Source organism: Centroberyx gerrardi, chromosome 15 (assembly GCF_048128805.1).
Source record: "Centroberyx gerrardi isolate f3 chromosome 15, fCenGer3.hap1.cur.20231027, whole genome shotgun sequence".
Lineage (NCBI taxonomy): Eukaryota > Metazoa > Chordata > Actinopteri > Beryciformes > Berycidae > Centroberyx > Centroberyx gerrardi.
The window spans coordinates 27,694,949-27,713,340 of NC_136011.1; the positions used below are offsets into that span (position 1 = coordinate 27,694,949).

At 41.0% G+C, this 18,392-nt stretch overlaps 1 protein-coding gene across 1 annotated transcript in view; it reads right to left on the bottom strand.

Annotated features, from left to right (window-relative positions):
- arfgef3 (ARFGEF family member 3) overlaps window positions 1-16,624 on the bottom strand; it is a 67,163-nt gene extending 50,539 nt beyond the window's left edge. Inside the window, exons 1-5 of the mRNA XM_078288644.1 lie at window positions 16,540-16,624; window positions 12,731-12,782; window positions 7,435-7,516; window positions 6,326-6,466; window positions 5,346-5,414 (exon numbers count right to left, since the gene is read on the bottom strand). Of these exons, the coding sequence (XP_078144770.1) occupies window positions 5,346-5,414; window positions 6,326-6,466; window positions 7,435-7,516; window positions 12,731-12,782; window positions 16,540-16,624 (429 nt within the window). The remainder of the gene's footprint in view (window positions 1-5,345; window positions 5,415-6,325; window positions 6,467-7,434; window positions 7,517-12,730; window positions 12,783-16,539) is intronic.
- Window positions 16,625-18,392: the final 1,768 nt, after the last annotated feature.

Here is an 18,392-nt window from a genome sequence, read left to right on the forward strand (position 1 = left end):
AGAGCGAGGGCTTCTTTCTAGAGCCGCCATTTTGCACCGAGAGACGTTCAACAATCATACAGGGAGAAATCCATCGTAGAAGAGGAGAGAGACCAGTTTCTCCACCCACAGGAGCAGGAGAGAGACCAGAATGCACTGCAGCAGAGAGACAGGTTGGGGTTTGAGTACGGGGCGCAGCTGCGATCACAGACACGCTCCGATGTAAACAAACCAGTTGTCTCACTAGCGATATTTATATGCCCACTTTTGATTGAAAGGCAAAAGGTTCACGCCTGTCCTCTGGGGGTTGTCGAAAAGCATTCTGGGAAACGTAGGAAATCACTAACTGCAGTAGAAGTAGACGAGGCAGGTTGAGGGAAAGTGGGTTCACCAATAAAGTAAATTACGACACTTCATCGCAAAATAACTGAATGAAAAACAAATGGAATCATATCAGTATTTTTTCCTCAAACATTTAAACATTTACCTACTGTATTACTACGAGTTTTACATTTGCATACAATCACTTTTTTTGGTTTGTTTCAACTCCACCCATCTGGCACTCCAGGCTGGTTAAAACAAATGCTAAGATTTATTTCACTAATTAACCCAGATCCATCGTCTGTGCATGGAGTCCCATCTGATGCTCCGGACAAAGACGAGCTATGCTAACTGCATTCAGATTTAAAGACTTGGCCGGCCTGAGGGATGTTTTACACCATCTGCGGCTGATCAATGGATGATCAATACATCCTGCATCATTAGGCCTGACAGGCACGGTGTGTATGTGTGTGTGTGTGTGTGAGCGACGGCTGAGAGAGGGAATGGCAGCCCCCCTGCTACCTCAAATAATGAAACACATTCCCTTATTAGATTCTTCTACCAGAGAGCTGGAGAGGAAAGCGTTCTCTATCTCCATGCGGGACGCCTCATTAAGAGTTTAGTCAAATTGATGTTCCTGTGCAGCACACTGGCTAGAGCGGGGCACCAGCACCGCCTGTGTTGGGGGTTTCCTTCACACCGGGACCGGATTCAACCAAAAATGTACTGTGCTGCAAGGCACTTTGGAAGAAATTCTCCACCAAAGCAAGGTTATTAACGTTAACGAAAACTAACGAAATAACGACTAGGTGTGAAAAAACATTTCCGTTAACTGAAATAAAAATAAAAATGAAACGATATTGTGTGTTTACAAAACTAAGAGTGGAGAGTTGTTCAGCGTAGGCGGAGGTTTGTGCTCTCCAAGTGCGCTCTAGTTCTTGTCAAGCAAACAACGTTGTCATGTGACTGCTCTGATCGTATTGGAGGCGCAGCGCAGACCGACATCCTCCATCATCATCAAACTACTTACTGGCTGTTCTTGAGGAACTCTATTATATATTCACTTATGACTGCTACAGTGTTTGAGTGATGTTCTGTATTTATTTTTAATGATTATTATGTGCTTGCACTGTATTTTTATGTGTACTGTTGTTTAGCGCTGCAACTAACGATTATTTTCATTATCGATGAATCTATCGATTCTTTTTTTTATTAATTGATTAGTCATTTAGGGGGCGTGTCCACCGACCGACCTGTTGAGCGCTTGAAGCACTGGTGCTGAGCGCTTTGGCTGCATCAGGTGAGGCTGATGCCCCTGTTTCATCCTTATTGGTTGGTAGAACTCTGAAGTGACATTGATGAGCGGTGCGCTTCACAAAAGTTGAAATTGTTTTAACTCGAGAACAGGTCCAGCCTCACGGCGCTCAGCACTAAAAAGAGGTGAGGTACCTGTTTTGGGTCGTAGCGCTTTTCCATTAAAATTAATGACAGAACAGCGCCAGCGCTTCTCTCACAGGTCTGTGGTGACAGGGCCTTAGTCTATAAAATGTCAAAAAGAATGACAAATGCTCATTACAAGTTACCAGAGCCCAAAGTGATTCTTAAAGTTGTTTACTTAGTCTGACCAGCAGCCAAAAAAAAACAAAGTACTGATTTTATAGAAAAGCAGAAAAGCAGCAAATCTTAGCGTTTATGAAGCTGTAACTGGCAAATGTTTGGTATTTTTACTTAATAAATGACTAAAACGATTAATCCATTAACAAATTTATAATGGATTAATTTTCTGTCAATTGACTAATCAATCAATCGACTAATCATTTCAGCACTATTGTTGTTTGTGATGGATTTGGCTGCAAACCAAACTAAACAGAACAGAACAGGACAGGACAGAACAGAACAGAATAGAACAGGACAGAACAGAATAGAACAGGACAGGACAGAACCGGACAGGACAGGACAGGACAGGACAGAACCGGACAGGACAGGACAGGACAGAACTGAACAGAACAGGACAGGACAGAACAGAACAGAACAGAACAGGACAGGACAGGACAGAACCGGACAGAACAGGACAGGACAGAACAGAACAGAACAGAACAGAACAGGACAGGACAGAACAGAACAGAACAGAACAGGACAGGACAGAACAGAACAGAACAGAACAGGACAGGACAGGACAGAACCGGACAGAACAGGACAGGACAGAACAGAACAGAACAGAACAGGACAGGACAGGACAGGACAGGACAGGACAGAACCGGACAGGACAGGACAGGACAGAACAGAACCGGACAGGACAGGACAGAACAGAACCGGACAGGACAGAACCGGACAGGACAGGACAGAACAGAACAAAACAGAACAGAACTGAACAGAACTGAACAGAACAGAACAGGACAGGACAGGACAGAACAGAACAGAACAGAACAGAACAGAACAGAACAGAACAGAACAGAACAGAACTGAACAGAACAGAACAGAACAGAACAGAACAGAACAGGACAGAACAGAACAGAACAGAACAGAACAGAACAGAACAGAACAGGACAGAACAGAACAGGACAGAACAGAACAGAACAGAACAGAACAGAACTGAACAGAACAGAACAGAACAGAACAGAACAGAACAGAACTGAACCTCCGGCTCTCTGCTGCTGTAATTGAACAAACCCTCACTGCTGCCAAGCTCTGCATTAAGAACCTGCACAGCACCGTACTGCTTTGTATGGCAGGTTACTGATAATGGGGAGGTGCTGACAACCTCTCCAGCTGCCCTGAGTTATGACCCAACACACACACACACACACACACACACACACACACCAGATGGCGGGCCCTGATGGGACTGAGCCCATTAACACAACATGCTGGCCAGGTTTTTTATGACCTGTTAATGGACAACTAGGAGTCATGCATCACCTGGGTGGCTCCTGCTCACTGCTGCAGAGGTGATGTCACAGGAGCTCGCCATAGAGCACCCTGGGAAAATAATGTTCCAGTGTTTTGGTGTTTTGGTGTTTTGGTTTGTGTTTGGGAGTGGAGGGGTAGCTGGTTGGTCAGGTGGCAGGGCTGCACGATTATGGCAAAAGTTATATTTCTGATAGATAGATAGACAGATAGATAGATAGACAGATAGATAGATAGATAGATAGATATCGTGACCATGATTATTAATCATGTTTGTAAGTCTTGATGATGTAGATTATTTTACTACATTTCTGGCGTCTTATACCAACATTTACACTCAATTACTACAGTGGGAGCGTTATCACGATATGTTTTAATATGGCAGAGTTTTACGATTATTAACTTGGAAAGCTCCGTCTGCTGCCAAGCCTTACCCAAAACTCATCTTAATGTTTATTACTATATAATGCGTTTTATACAACGGGTAGTTTCATTCGTGCAATCTGATTCGTCAAAAATCCCCATAAAACCAGTCATTTTTTATTGATAACTATGTCAACTCTTGAATGGAATGGAACCTCTAAACCTGGCAGTGTCATCGCAGCCAAAAATACCATCTGTAATCCTGCAGGTTAAATATGTTGCAGGCTCTATCCCTTCCTCACAACTGCATACTGTTAAAATCTATCCTGGTCTTTTCTGCACTTTATATTCCCAAATCAGCTGTTTTCCACGCCTCTGTGTGTGTGTGTGTGTGTGTGTGTGTGTGTGTGTGAGACCAATCATCTCATATTTGAATAATTCATGAGATTACAGCATGACACAGGGCCTTTTGGTGCACAGGGACTGAGAAAAGCTTCACATTTACAAAATGGCCTGAGCTGATGAACGGCTTGCTGTGCTAACCGCTCGCTATGCTTCTTAAAGCGGCACACCGCTCAATTTAGGAACTCCTGTCTGTCATTCGTATGGCCCAGGACAGTCCGATCAATACTTCTGACCATGAATAGCTCTCTCCCAAAGCCAGAAACAAGAGAACTAAGCCTCAAACTTGCTGTGTTATCAGGTTAAAGTCTGGAGCTGTTGGATTTTCTGGATATAAACAGGAATTTTCCGGTTCAGAACTGACAACACTACTACAAAATAAAGCTCATTCGGTGATTAAAAACTCAAATTAACACTCTGTGGGTGGGTAAAATCTGTCTCCCATTCATTGTCTATGGAGCACACACATGGACACATTTGTACACATCTTTAGTAGGCAGTAGTGGTCAACTTGTGGATCTTGGTTTCTATTCTATTCTATTCTAATACTGGGGGCGTAGGGCACCGCAATTTTTTGAGTGCAAATTCCCACAATCATGTCCATGATGCAATCAACTGAAAACCTAGATGGCTGCATTTTCAAATATAGCAATCTCTATCTGTCTCCAAAGTGTTTGAGGAAGGAACTAAAAACATGAGGAAGGAAGGAGGGAAGGGAGGATTACTGAACTATGAACTGTTACACAGTTACAATCATTATGACTAAATATTACAAATGAAAAGCAATGACAAAATCCCTGTTTATTTTATTTCTGATCAGAGGTGTGAGCAAGTCAAGTCTCAAGTCTAAATGTAGAACAGCAGGTCAAGTCAGAACAAATCAAGAGTCCAGTATCAATTTAATATCTTAAAGAAAACTAAATATCTAGGACTTTTCAATGCAATATGGTTTTAATAGGATAAAAACTTGGTAAGAGCATCATGAGTTTGATTTCTAGAATCAGTTTCAACTTCAATAAATTCAATCATTCCATACAAATTCAGAAAACAGAATTTAAATTCAGTCGTCCGCTGGAACAAATCTCATCACTTTCAATCTAAGTCATTTACACAAACACAAGATCTCAAGTCAAGACTTTAGAAACCTTTTCAAGTCATCAAAGTACAAGTCAGAGTCAAGTCCCAAGTCACCAGAACCCAAGTCAAGTCAAGTCTCAAGTCTTCTCTTCATGCATCAAGTCAACTCTCAAGCTATTTAAACTGTGACTCAAGTCTGAGTCGAATCCAAATCAGTGACTTGACTCCCCACCTCTGTTTCTAACATGTTAGATGTCAAATATCTGACGAGGTACAACAGAGTCAGGCAGCCGTACCTCCGCAATCCTGAGGATGGAGTCTCCGTTGATGTCAAAGGTCGGGGAGTAGGTGATGCACAGCAGGACCTGGACACACAGCACAGGAGACACAAACACACTTTAAATAGACTTTAAAGGAGAGTTTAGTCTGTGTTGAGTGGGTTTAGTCTTTATAATATGTAGCAATGTAATCACTTAATTACTAATGCAACTGTGATTATTTGTCATCACCTGTGTTCAGACTTCCTTTTTGTGAGTACTTGTATGTATATCTGCCTTTTCTCATAATATGTAAACTTTATTTGTATAGCACCTTTCATACAAGAAATGCAGCTCAAAGTGCTTTACAACAGAGAAATTACATGCACCGAGTGCTTCACATAAAACTTGATAATGATAGTGAGAATAAGATAAAGAGGAGAATAGAATACATAAAATGCATCTTCACATGAAAATAGACATAGAATGAGCATAACATAAGATGGAAAATAAAACCCACTGAATAATAATAGTAAAAATATGAGTAATGCATAACATAAGATGGAAAATAAAACATAGGTACATAGGATGCATAAAATCAAGTAAAATACAACATTTTAAAAGAAGTGCAGCAGTGCGTAAGTGCGAAGCAAAGTGAAAAAAAAAAAAAGAGTTTCAGGCCTGTATCGGGAAAGTCATAGCTAGTTAAAGGCTAAAGTGAAGAGATAAGTTTTTAGCTTTCTTTTAAAAATATTTAGCGAGCTGGCTTCCCTGATATCTATAGGTAGTGTGTTCCATAGCTTTGGGGCGTAATTGACAAAGGCTGCATCCCCGATTTTCTTTCGGCTGTTGCTGGGAACCTCCAATAAACCAGCAGCAAAAAAAAGCCTAAACCTCACCTTCAGCCCCTTTTGATTAAAACCAATATAATCACATCTGGAACACCTGCACTTCCTACAGTTCTACAGGAAACCTTCATGTTTCCTTCCACAGACAGACGGGACAGACGCGGCTGTTACCTTCATGACTTCCACCTGCAGGTCTTCGTGGAGAGCTGGGGTGACTCTGATGGCCTCCAGCATCTGGCTGAGCAGCTGTTTCTCCAGGACCTCCACCTCCACCCCGACCCCGCCCACAAACCTGTCCTCACACAGCAGCTTCTGGAGGGGAGAAGGGAGAGAGAGAGGAGACTTTCATTTTCCCTTTGGTGTTGGAATTGGCTCGTCATCAGTGTAAAAAGAAAAAAACATGAATCTTCACATTTTCTGGACACAAAACCTCCATTCGTTTCCAAATTTGCAACACAAAACTTGTCGCTTTCAATCAACTCATTGCCAGATCATTTCCTACACATCCTGACAGCTACAAAGGGAACAAAAATTTGACATTTCCAAATAATTCCTCTTGGAGGGTAGAGCAGCACTGCAGTACCAGATCACTGCTATGTGCAAAACATGCAATGAATCCCTGGAACTGATCTATGATGGTTAGATACGTAACCCGGATCATCAAGTAGTGTTATATAATGTGGACAAAAAAAACCCTGTTGTGTGCAGAATGTTGTAATTGTGATACAGGTGATTTTTCCCTTTTAATATTATTTTTTCAGCACTTGGAAGAAAAACAAATTGGGTGTGAAAAATCTTGACGACAAGTTGATTTGTAGACCATGAATTCTATGCAGAAGCAGAAGAATATTATTATAAGAAAAAAATAAAAATAAGAAATGCATTGGCTAGTTAAAGCAGCTGGAAGTGGGCCTACTCCAGCTTGAAAAGGTTAAAAGTCGACTTCATTAGAGAGTTGATCTTTTTGAAAATTTCTCCAACATTCTCAGTGTTGACAATTTGACTAACAGATGTCACTTTTCCTCACACCTTTCATTTCTATGGGAAAACAATTAAGATTGAATTTAAGTATCTTAACAAGTCTAAAGTATCAAAATTTGAATACATCTGCCTATCTTCTAAAGTACCTGTACATTTTAAAATTAGAACAGAGTTTCTCGCTGCAAGTATATAGAGGTAATTAGAGTCCAACATTTTGGAGTGAATTATAATAATTATAATAATAGTGATCACGAAATAGTGGGAATATAAATGATTTGTACAGCTCTATATTCCAGTACCTGCATGCCAGTAAGCGCCGTCTGTCCCAGTTTGGTGTTTTTAGACTCCAGAGCCATCTGCAGAGGCAGCAGACAGCGCTCTCTGAAACAACCACAAAACACACGCTGGTTACATCTCACTGAAATAGAAATAAAAACGATTAAAAAATGTAATCTAACTAAACTCAATCTTGTCTACTTGTCAAATATACATGAAATCTTTTTAGTTTTTGTCTTTTTGTTTATGTGCAGGGTAAAAAATATTTAATTATGGGCAGAAAATTTTGGGCTATTTTTACTGAATGCTAATTGAAACATTACACAATACCTGTTGGAAACATATGTAAAAATACCTGTTCTGAACTTCTATCATACCTTTAAAAAATACCAGCCCTGCCAAAAATATTGCAACTAGAAATGTAAAAACTATACTTAAAATTGTTAAAAAAAAAAAAAAAATTAAAGTATAAACTAAAACTACCAAGCCCACATTGAAAACAACTTCAATCTACAGATATTGAAATTAAATAGAAATAACCGCCTCGCAGTTGTATGCCCCGCCAATAAACTTTGATTTATCATTGCAAGGACAGTCTTTATTTATTGAACATCAAGATCGTTTTCTCAGCTACAGTGGTAAGCAAAACATTATGATGTCACAGTGAAGTTGACCTTTGAACTTTCGGATATAAAATGTCATCACTTAATTTTATCCTATTAGACATTTGTGTGAAATTTTGTCATAATTAGCGTATGAATTCTTGAGTTATGGCCAAAAACGTCTTTTGTCAAGGTCACAGTGACCTTGACCTTTGACCTTTGACCACCAAATTCTAATCAGTTCATCCTTGAGTCCATGTGGACGTTTGTGCCAAATTTGAAGAAATTGTCTCAAGGCGTTCCTGAGATATCGCGTTCACGAGAATGGGACGGACGGACGGACGGACGGACGGACGGACGGACGGACGGACGGACGGACGGACGGACGGACGGACAACCCGAAAACATAATAAAAATAAAAATAATAATAAAAAAATAATAATAAAAATCCCAAACTACATCAAAATAAAAACTAATAAAGTCAAAACAAGTGTGTGGAAGTCAGAACAGCCGCCGACACATTTCAACCAATTAGTCACCATAAGATAGTTACTTATTTTCCTCCTTTTTCCCGTTTTTAGATACGAGGTCAATGAGTATTTTGTTTACAGTCCAGCTAACACACACACACACACACACACACACACACACACACACACAGCGATTATTTGAGCGTTCAGTCGCACACTAAGAATAGAAGAGAAGAGGGAGGCGCTGACTAACAAAAGGATATCAAGCGAAGGGGAACGGAGCTGCGTGATCTTCCCTCTTCTGTCGTGATGTTTCGAGGCTTCGTGGACGATGGAGACGCACAGAGCTCATCGGGGTGTGAAATGTCCTCGTCCCACACTGAGGAGAGAGGAAGTAAGCCTATCTGTGTCTCTCTGTCTCATCTATCCTCTTTCTCTTTCTGATGCTAAAAGGATCACTATGCTCCAAGTAGTGTCTCTCTCTCTCTCTCTCTCTCTCTCTCAGTTCAAGTTCAAATTCAAATCTGATCTATCGGCATGACCAAAGAAATACACTAGGAATGCACCGATATATCGGTAACGGTCCAATATTGTTTTTACTGATGATATTTAGCCGATTGTGGAATTGGCATTTTTGTGACCTTTTTTTCTAAGCGTGTGTCCTTAACACAACTGTCAAATTAGCAATAGAATAAAACTGACATGGTCTTTTTAAAAAACGAACAAACACGTAATTATCGTAAGATAGGCGTGTCTGAAAAACTTGACATGTTTTGCACCTGCAAAAGTCTTACAAAAACGTATACCAGTATCGGTGTCAGCCGATATGGGAGAGAAACTATCGGATATCAGTATCCATCTATATCAGTGATTGATACCACACAACAGTGATCCAACCTATATCCAGTTCATGAAAGCTTTTCTATCTATTTTCTATCTCTCTTTCTCTTTCCTGGACAAAAATCCTCTGGCACACAGGAAGTGATGCGTTTTATGTTTCCGCTTTGTTTGGAACAAACAGAAGAAGAAGAACTGGGTAGTTAGCATGAGCAGCGATAGCCACCATGGCTGAACAGACAAAGAAAAGAGCGCCACCTACAGAAACTCAAAATGAAGTGTTTATTCATGTAGATTGACCCTGTCAAATAACTTGATAAAATAAAACTAACTCATGTTTCAACCCCTGGCTTTCCTCAGCTATGAAAGCTAAATACTGTAGCGTTGTAGCGTTGTAGTGTAGGAAAGAGTCTGTTATGTAACTCGGCCACGATGCCCGAACCACAATGCTGGAGCTTTATCTTTCCTTCCCTCTTTCTTTGTCTTGTTCTCTCTCATTCTCTCTCTTACTCTCTATCTCTCTCTCATTATTTGTGGTTGAGTGAGTCACCATGCGAGGCTGCTGATAGTAGCTACTGTACTTCATCTCCAGCTCTCAGGCTGTCACAACTACACTGTTGTAAGTGGACTGGAAGGAGCCACAGTTGGCTCAATGGTGACCCAGCGGTTCTCACCATTTCCAGTGAGATCAGAGTCTGTTTATGTGCATATACAGTATAAAAAACATAATAAGCCACTGAGAAAATAACACACAGATTGTGTATCTCGCCTCAGAAGAAACAGAGAAACAAAGAAATATGCAAACAAGCAAGAAAAAAAACTGAAATGTGTCACATTTAAGACATAAGACACAAAATTCAAAGGAATATAACCTTTTTATCATTTGCTCAGAAATGTCAATAATTACCAAAATGCTATGTTGGTAATGGTTTTCAAATGAGTTCTATTCAAAAATGCTATATAACCATTTACAAAAAAACATTCCTTTTCAAGTTCATCATTTAATATCTCTAAATATAGAGGATCCAGCCTGTAAAAGTGTCATTATTTTGTCAACCAAGGACTTCTGTTACTAACTATGCTTTGGAAAAACATAATTTGTTTCCTTTTTGAGCTGTCAATCATCATCTTTTTTAAAATGGTGGACATCCCATTTTGTAACAAAGGTCTTGAAATCTTTTTGTTTTGCGAAGACAGGGGAGCACACTGGCTGAGAACCATAGCGCTGCATTACAAAGACATTATCATCAATATTTAATCAAATAATCTCTAATAAAACAACAGAGGTTATTGAATTAATAATTCATCTTGTGTTGAGCTGTTGAGCATCTAGTATTTACGGCACCCTCCGCGGTCCGACGGCCAGCAGTAACAGCTCTCCGCTCGCTGCATGCTTGAGACGCCCCGACTCTCTGCTTCACATTTACATTTTAAACATTCAGACACTCCAGAGCGTCTTTCAGTGAGCGCAAAACAAGAATAAGCTTCAGTTCTTGGATCAGCAACATTACAAGCAACCGACTGTAAGGAGTGCAAGAATCAGAGGCAAATTTCCAAGACAATAGATCTGACAAACTATTCCTGTGTTCCTAGAATGATCATTTAAGACAGAGGAGTGCTGCAAAAGGAAGCAGAGGGCTATCAGGTGACGTAATGCAAATCTGGCGGCCATATTGGTGGTCATCAGCTCTTGGGCAACAGTGGCTATAAACAGCTGATTGCATTTCTCAACATACAGCTTAGTCATCTCTACATAATTTAATAGTCATGTACTGTTTTTGACTGGGAACTGATCATTTTGCCACTGATCCATCTGATTGATTTTGTGTTTAGATGTTACCTTATCTGCTATGTGGTCAGCTAACCATCACTGTCTTGTAAACACATCTGATTTGCACACTAGCTAACATATCTAGCAGAAGCTATAGCATTAGTGTTGGCTAGTTACTAGTTACGTTACATTATCATCGGTTGCTCTGCTAAATGAGCCGGCTAGTTAGCTAGCTAACAGTTTGTTCAGGTTAACTGAGCTGACTCTTCTCAAGCTACAACTCAGAGTGTTTTGGAGTAGAGACTAGGGCTAAAGACAAGACAGTTTACTGTGTCACAGTAACCAAATCCACCTTATCACACTATTCAGTTTTACTGAGAACGTTACTGAATTGGCCTACACTCACACCAACATCTTTCTCAGATATCTTTCCTGCCCGGTTGTTATATATTTATTCATTATTTGCGCACAGCCAATTCTCCAGTGGACCTCCATGATGAAACCAGACGTGGTTGCTAGGAGATTTGTGATGCAACTAGAACTAAGGAGAGGTACAAGGTTTCTTTTCTTTTTTTCAAATTCAAGACGAGCATATTAGAGCATATTAGAACATGTCCACTTAATTTCACATATTCTCTGGCAATTTTCTTGCTGCAGTGGCACTTTGTTGCTCAAAGGCACACTTTCTTCACACCCACAGTTAAGTTCAATATTTGCATTATCATACCAGAAATGATTTGCTCATTCAAATTCATTCAAATCATACAACTTATGTAGTGCAGACGTGTGTAAGCTGCAGGGCTCAGAGAAGAACAGTTTCAGCATTCACATATCTTACTACTAGTGTAGTACAGATATGCACAGGACATCCAGGTGTTGTGGGGTAGAGAGGCAGGCCTTGCTAGCATTACTACCACTCTGTCTTCATGCTGTTAGCATCACAAAGTTATTACTCTTTATTACTCGTTATTAGACTCTTACCATCTTATAGAGGGCTTTCAGCACACCGTCTGTTGGCCATGTTGGAGGTCCATAAATCTTAGGCAACAGTGGCTGAACAGCTGATTGCGTTTCTAAACGTACAACTTGTCCGTCTCATTCAATAGACACGCTTAATTTCTGTGCTGTTGTTGACTGGGAACTGATCATTTCAACAGATACATCTGATCGATTTTCTGTCCGGTTAGCTGACCATCAATTATTAGCACACAAGCTAACATATTCAGTAGACGCTACTGGTGGTAGCTAGAAGTCACATGTCAGCATTAGTGTTGGTTGCTTCATATAGACTACCCACTCATTCAAGTCTGCAGGTTTATTGCAGGAGCGTGACTCATGTTTCGACCAAGGACGCACGCAATCCCACAACAATCCTGTTCAGATATCTCTCTTTTTCTAGCCTGAGTTGTAGATTTAGTCATTACTTGCCGTGGTTGCTAAGAGATTTGTGACCCAACTGCAAAGCGTGTACAGTCTAGAAACACGCCAATAGTTCACCGATGGCCAGATGATTTGAATAGGAATCTGTAAGTGAGGGATGAGTGTCTTTTTCTCTTAGCTGTGACAGATATTCATGCAAATGAAGCTTTGAACTCAGCTGAATTGAATTGAATTGAATTGAAGTGAACATTTAACTTACCGAAGTTGCGATGGGGAAATCTTGGCTGATCCATTCTGAGACTCAAGGGTTTCTGTGATATAATAGAACAAAGAGAAAATAATATAATATCGTAATAACAAGCTTCTTGCGTTCCAGCTTGGAAAATCCAGGGGAGAAACATGGACGCCCGTGAGATTTTCTTTGGCCCACATAAAATCCTGTTCCTCATGCAACAACAAATGTTATGTCAATGGTATTTGGCAACATTAGCTCGCTAGTTAGCATGGAACATTAGCAACTGTAAGTGCAACTTTACATTTCAAATTTTATATTTTTAACCATTTACCACACATTTTGCTAGATTTAAGGTCATGCAATGCTGAAAATCAAACTTATAGAGTAACTAAACCCCAAACCCAAATCTGTGTAAAGCCTGACATCTAATGGTAAAAAGCATACTACTGAAATTGCCATCTGCTATTGGCTGATCTTTGGTGCCAGGTGATGTCACCACCTGTCTGTAAAAGGTGACATCACTTTAAGTACTCTTTAAGTGTGTTTAGAGCATAACAATCATATTAAAGTAATGCTGTGTCGCGTTTAAACCTCAGTGTTGAGTTTCCTACTTTCCACTTGAAGAGCCGTGCTGTTGCATTTTTCCACCGCATAACTCTCCTGGTACTGTTCAGACCGTGTCACGGTGGTGTGTGTGTGTGTGTGTGTGTGTATAGGTGTGTGTGTGTGCGTGCCTGTGTGTGTGAGTTTCAAGGTTTTAGTAGACGCTGTAGCCTTGCCCTTGCGCTGTATATTTGCGTGTGCATGAGTGTTTCAAGGTCTGCAGTCCACTTTACCCTTGTGCTAGGTTTATTCATATGCCCTTGTGTGTGTGTGTGTGTGTGTGTGTGTGTGTGTGTGTGTGTGTGTGTGTAAAATTACATGATTCTCCCTTCATCAGCACAATCTGAACCCAGTCTCTGCTGTCTCACTGTTCTTCACAGCAGAGTTTCCCCCGCCGCTGACCAGTCCATCCTGCCTAATAATAACATCACTATTGAATTCAATGGGCAGTGTGAGTTTCACATGGTTTAAATGCTGTTTCAGAGAATTTCCTTGGTATTGGTTTCCATGGAGAGTTTTAGTGTCACGTGGTCTAAATGCTGTTTCAGAGGCCTTTCTGCCTCGCTAAGAGGAAATTCTGGGGAAGCGCTGAAGCGTGCAGACAGACAGCAGTTAGACTTCCTTAGGGTTCTTCTCAGAGGGACGAAGATCTACCTAGAACCATGTGTCTGAAGAACCTTCTTTTGTTTAAAAGGTTCCTCTGGGGTTCTTTGTATCGAGAACGCTTGTCATATGGAGAACCCTGTTTGGAAGAGACTCTTTGGCAGCAGGGGAAGGCTCATACCCGGCGCTGTGGGCGGGCCTTAGGGGGCCGGGCCCACCTACAGAGCTTCTGTGCCCCCCCCAGAGAGTTTGCATAATACATTATATAGCTCTCTCTAAAGTTTATGATGGCGCATCCCTTATGTCAGGGGAAAATGGAGGAGTGCAGAAACTACTTGAGTATAAACTTGGCCGTGATATACCATACGTGCACTGCTTCAATCACCAACTTCATTTAGTTATTATTCATGCAATGTCAGTTGAGTTGAGGAAGTTTTCCATATCTGCAATTTACTCTACAAATTCTTTAGAAAACCCACAATATCAATTCACTACAAAGGCCAAACTTTAAAACGCCCGTTGGATCAGGTCATTTGGCGACAGTAAAGATCATCATTGACAATTATGATGATATTTCAACTGTACGTGTGCATCGAAGCCGTGGGTCTCCTTCGCGTAATTACGCAGCTGAGCTTCAAGTTCATAGCTCACCTGATCCAGAGGATTTGATCTCTGGTACAGCCCCCGAATCGCATGCTACAAGCCGAGAATATGGACGTGTATACTGCTGTAACACTCGTTAACAGTGCGTCGGGATGCATTGGGCAACAAATTCTCTGCATTATGGAACACATCTGTACCAGGGGCCATCGATGCCACAACGACAACTGGGCCAAGTAAGAGAAAGCGTGTTGTAAACCAGAATCTACGGGACTATCTAGTGGAGAAAAGTGTTGGACAAAACAAATGAAAAATCTGAGCTGGAGAGGTTGTTTTATAGTGTTGTGGATGCAGTGCATGTGCAGAGCTGTGTGCGTGTTTTGGTGAGCGCAACAGCCATCTCATTGGCGCACTGGCTGCCTTGGACCCGGTCCCGGAGGCCCACAGAGAGACATGGATATAGTTAAAGTAAAACCTCTACTGGAGCTACTGGAGTATATCGTGGGCCGCCAGTTCCTTGTCAATAAAGTGAGTGAAAGTGAACTTCCTATCTGATTGGGCAATATTGTTAATCGTAGGCTATTGAAATCACAGTGGAATTGTTGTAGCAAAAGTAGGTTGTCTTAGAAAATGTGATTTAAAAAAGCAGTGAAAATATTTTTGGATGTCATAATTAGGCCCCCCCCCCCACGAAAATGAAATGCCCGTCCACTGATTTGCTTCTGCCGCCGGGTCTGGGAAGGCTAGATAGACAGTGGAAATTTTTCAAACTTAATAATTTTCTATTCTATTGTTAGTTGACTTTATTTTGAATGAGTGAATGAAACAACACATTCATGTCAACAACAGGCGTTATTCTGTAACCTGAAAACACTGGCAGTTATTGAGGGACATTTGTATATTATAGCACTTACTTTTTATAATTTGGGGATAGTTCTTGTTCGAACCTTCATGAGGGTTCTTTGCAGAAACTTTCAGGGTTCCAGATGTAACCATGTAACGTGGGTTCTACGTGGTAAGGGTTCTAGTTGAATCCCTCTGAGAGGTTTCTAGGTATATCATTCACAAAGGGCTCAATCTAGCTGGTGCAGACAAGCCAAAGAACTCTAAATGGTTCTAGGTGGAACTTTTAAGAGTGCAGGAGAAGGATTGCCTTCATTAACTATATATTACAAAGAAAACTGAGTGAAACAACCATTTACCTGCCCTGTTTCCCTCTTGATCAACCTAATACATTACACTTTTCTTCCGTTATGACTGGGCCTGTTATTCAAGAATATTTTGGCCCCCAAAAATCCACCATTTCACAAGAACTACAGTAATCTTATAATAAATAAAGTATAATATACTATAGGAATATTACAGGAGTAGTGATAGTGATACCATAGGAGATAAAAATGCTGTTGAGTGTGATAGGGTCACCAACAAACACACTTTAACCCTCTACAGGAATACAATATAGTGATTTTTGCACACACACACGCCACGCACACACACTAGAAACAAGCCCAAATTAGACTCTGACATGCATTCCGTATTATCTATCATATGACTGCCTGTGAAACAGCTGTCTTCATCACTGTCGCTTAGCATTACAGGCACCACCCTAACGGAAAATCCCTGTAATATTTCTATAGAGACTTATAGTGAGTCTGTGGTTCTCAGTCGTGAGTTTATATGACCTTATGGTGTTTTTATATGGTATCATAGGGACTTGTAGGTTTACTATGACACCATGGGAGATAAAACAAAAACATTAAGTACAATAAGGTATTGAGTACCACAAACACAGTTTAAGTCCTTATGGGAATAATATGAATATTGAAGTCGTGCCATGGGAGATAAAAAAAAAATACGTTTAAGTACAAAAAGATGACTACTGTATCACTACCACATTCCTATAATATTCCTATAGGGGCTTGTAGTTTTGTGATATTTATTATAGGCTTACTATAGCCGTCTGCAGGTGCCTTACAGTCGCTTATTTTCCCTTCTCCCCCCTGCAGCCGGAGAGACAGGCTACTCACCGCAGGCGTAGACGCAAGCATCGCGGATGGCTTTGTGCCTGTGTCCGGACGCGTCTTTCTGCAGCTTCCGCAGGATTCCCTCCATGGTCGCTCCTTAGAATAAACGGCGTTAGAATGAAAAGGAGCGTCGGGCGGGCTGGTTTGTGTGTGTGTGTGTATGTTTTTTTGTTTTTTTTCTTCAGGGCCCCAGTGACAGTGACAGCATCCCTGAATCCCCCGAAGGCGATGATTCATTCCTCCGACCAGCCAGTGATGTCAGGCCGGCCGTCAATCCCATGAAGATGGAAGGAGGAAGCGCCTATTTCTGCATATATCCACCCCTCCTTACGGCTTCCAGGCAGAAAGGCGATTACGAATTATCATCTACACAGCAATAATCACAAATTGTCATCCGTTCAGAGAAGAATGAATTCAATTTTAGAAACGCGTACCCTCGTCGCCTGTCATTTATTTTACAGCACTACCGTGTTTTGAAATCCATTCCAGCTGATACTTGTATTCCTCGCGGCGTCCAGGTCCGTTTCCTTCTATCCCCCCTATCAAGGCGCCTGCTCGCAGGGAATTACCGCTGCGCTGTACGAAACCGTTCCGGCGGGTTTTTCTCCAACCTGGCAACACTGTATTTACACTAATTCCCCGTAGGAAAGCTTGAAAACGTGGTGAGGACATTCCGGGAGCGACTGGAATGGGATTTCCTGGTTCGGCAGGGCGACAGGTGGAAGCTCAGATGTGTCAAACCAGCAGGAAATAACCAGAATAAGAGCAGAAGTTAGGTGATTGCTCCTTCAAAATAAAAGTGTAAATTTGTCATTTTATGGGGGAAAGAATAAGTAAGTAGGCTACAGAACACCAACAATACTAGATTGAAAAAGTATAGTAAAAAGTAAGAGTGAAACGACGTATAGTTGTAAAATAGATATTATTATAAAATTTATTATATTGTATTTCCTCATGAAAGAGGAGGAGTGCTAAAAAATACCTTTTTTTTTTTTTTTTTTACATTAAAATAACAATAAATAGAATACATTCTACATGATTATACAGTCTGTGTGACCCTGTGATTTAAATGTCAATGTTTTGGGGTGTATATCATTTGTGGGTGTGAGCAGGGAAGACACAGCAACAACGACAATGGAGGAAAGCAGTAAAGTCCAAAAAAAAAAAAAAAAAAGAACAGTGAAGCTAAACATGCAGCAGATAAGACCCGTTTTTTTTTACTGCAGATTGGCTGTGTTCACTGTCTGTTTCTTCCACATCTGTAGGGGTTTTATGGAGTTACCTCAGCATCAGGATAGAGGCCGTTACAACATCGACAGATCATCAAGATGAGTGACAAGTGTTGGGGCAGGGACTTCACCAACTGAAGGGGAGGAGGGCGGGACTAACAATACACTTCACTGACTCAGGGCGAAAAGTTGCATACTGTAGCTTTAACCTCTGCCTATACTGTATATCTGTGTGTCGGAGGACGTGATAAAGAAGGCTGTGGACTGAACCAGGGAAGCACAGCCTGTTAGACTTAACCCCAAAAGAGGAACATTTATTTAAAGACTGTGGACCCAACACTTAACCTCCTCTTCCCTGCCGGCCCCGCTACTGGGTCCATCATTACAAACGCAGGTTGCACGGCCAAGCTTTGTTCAAACCCACAGAACTTTATTTTAAATTCTAGTCAAGATAACAAGTTTTCCAAAGACACCAAATGTGTCATGCTGAATTACAGGGAAATGTGTATATAATGATGCACAAACATATCGATTTTTTCCATTTGATGTAATGGTGCAGCCATAAAAACATGGCGTCTTGTATTTGAATATTTCATTCAATATACCCAGCTAGAGCTTCAAGAAGGA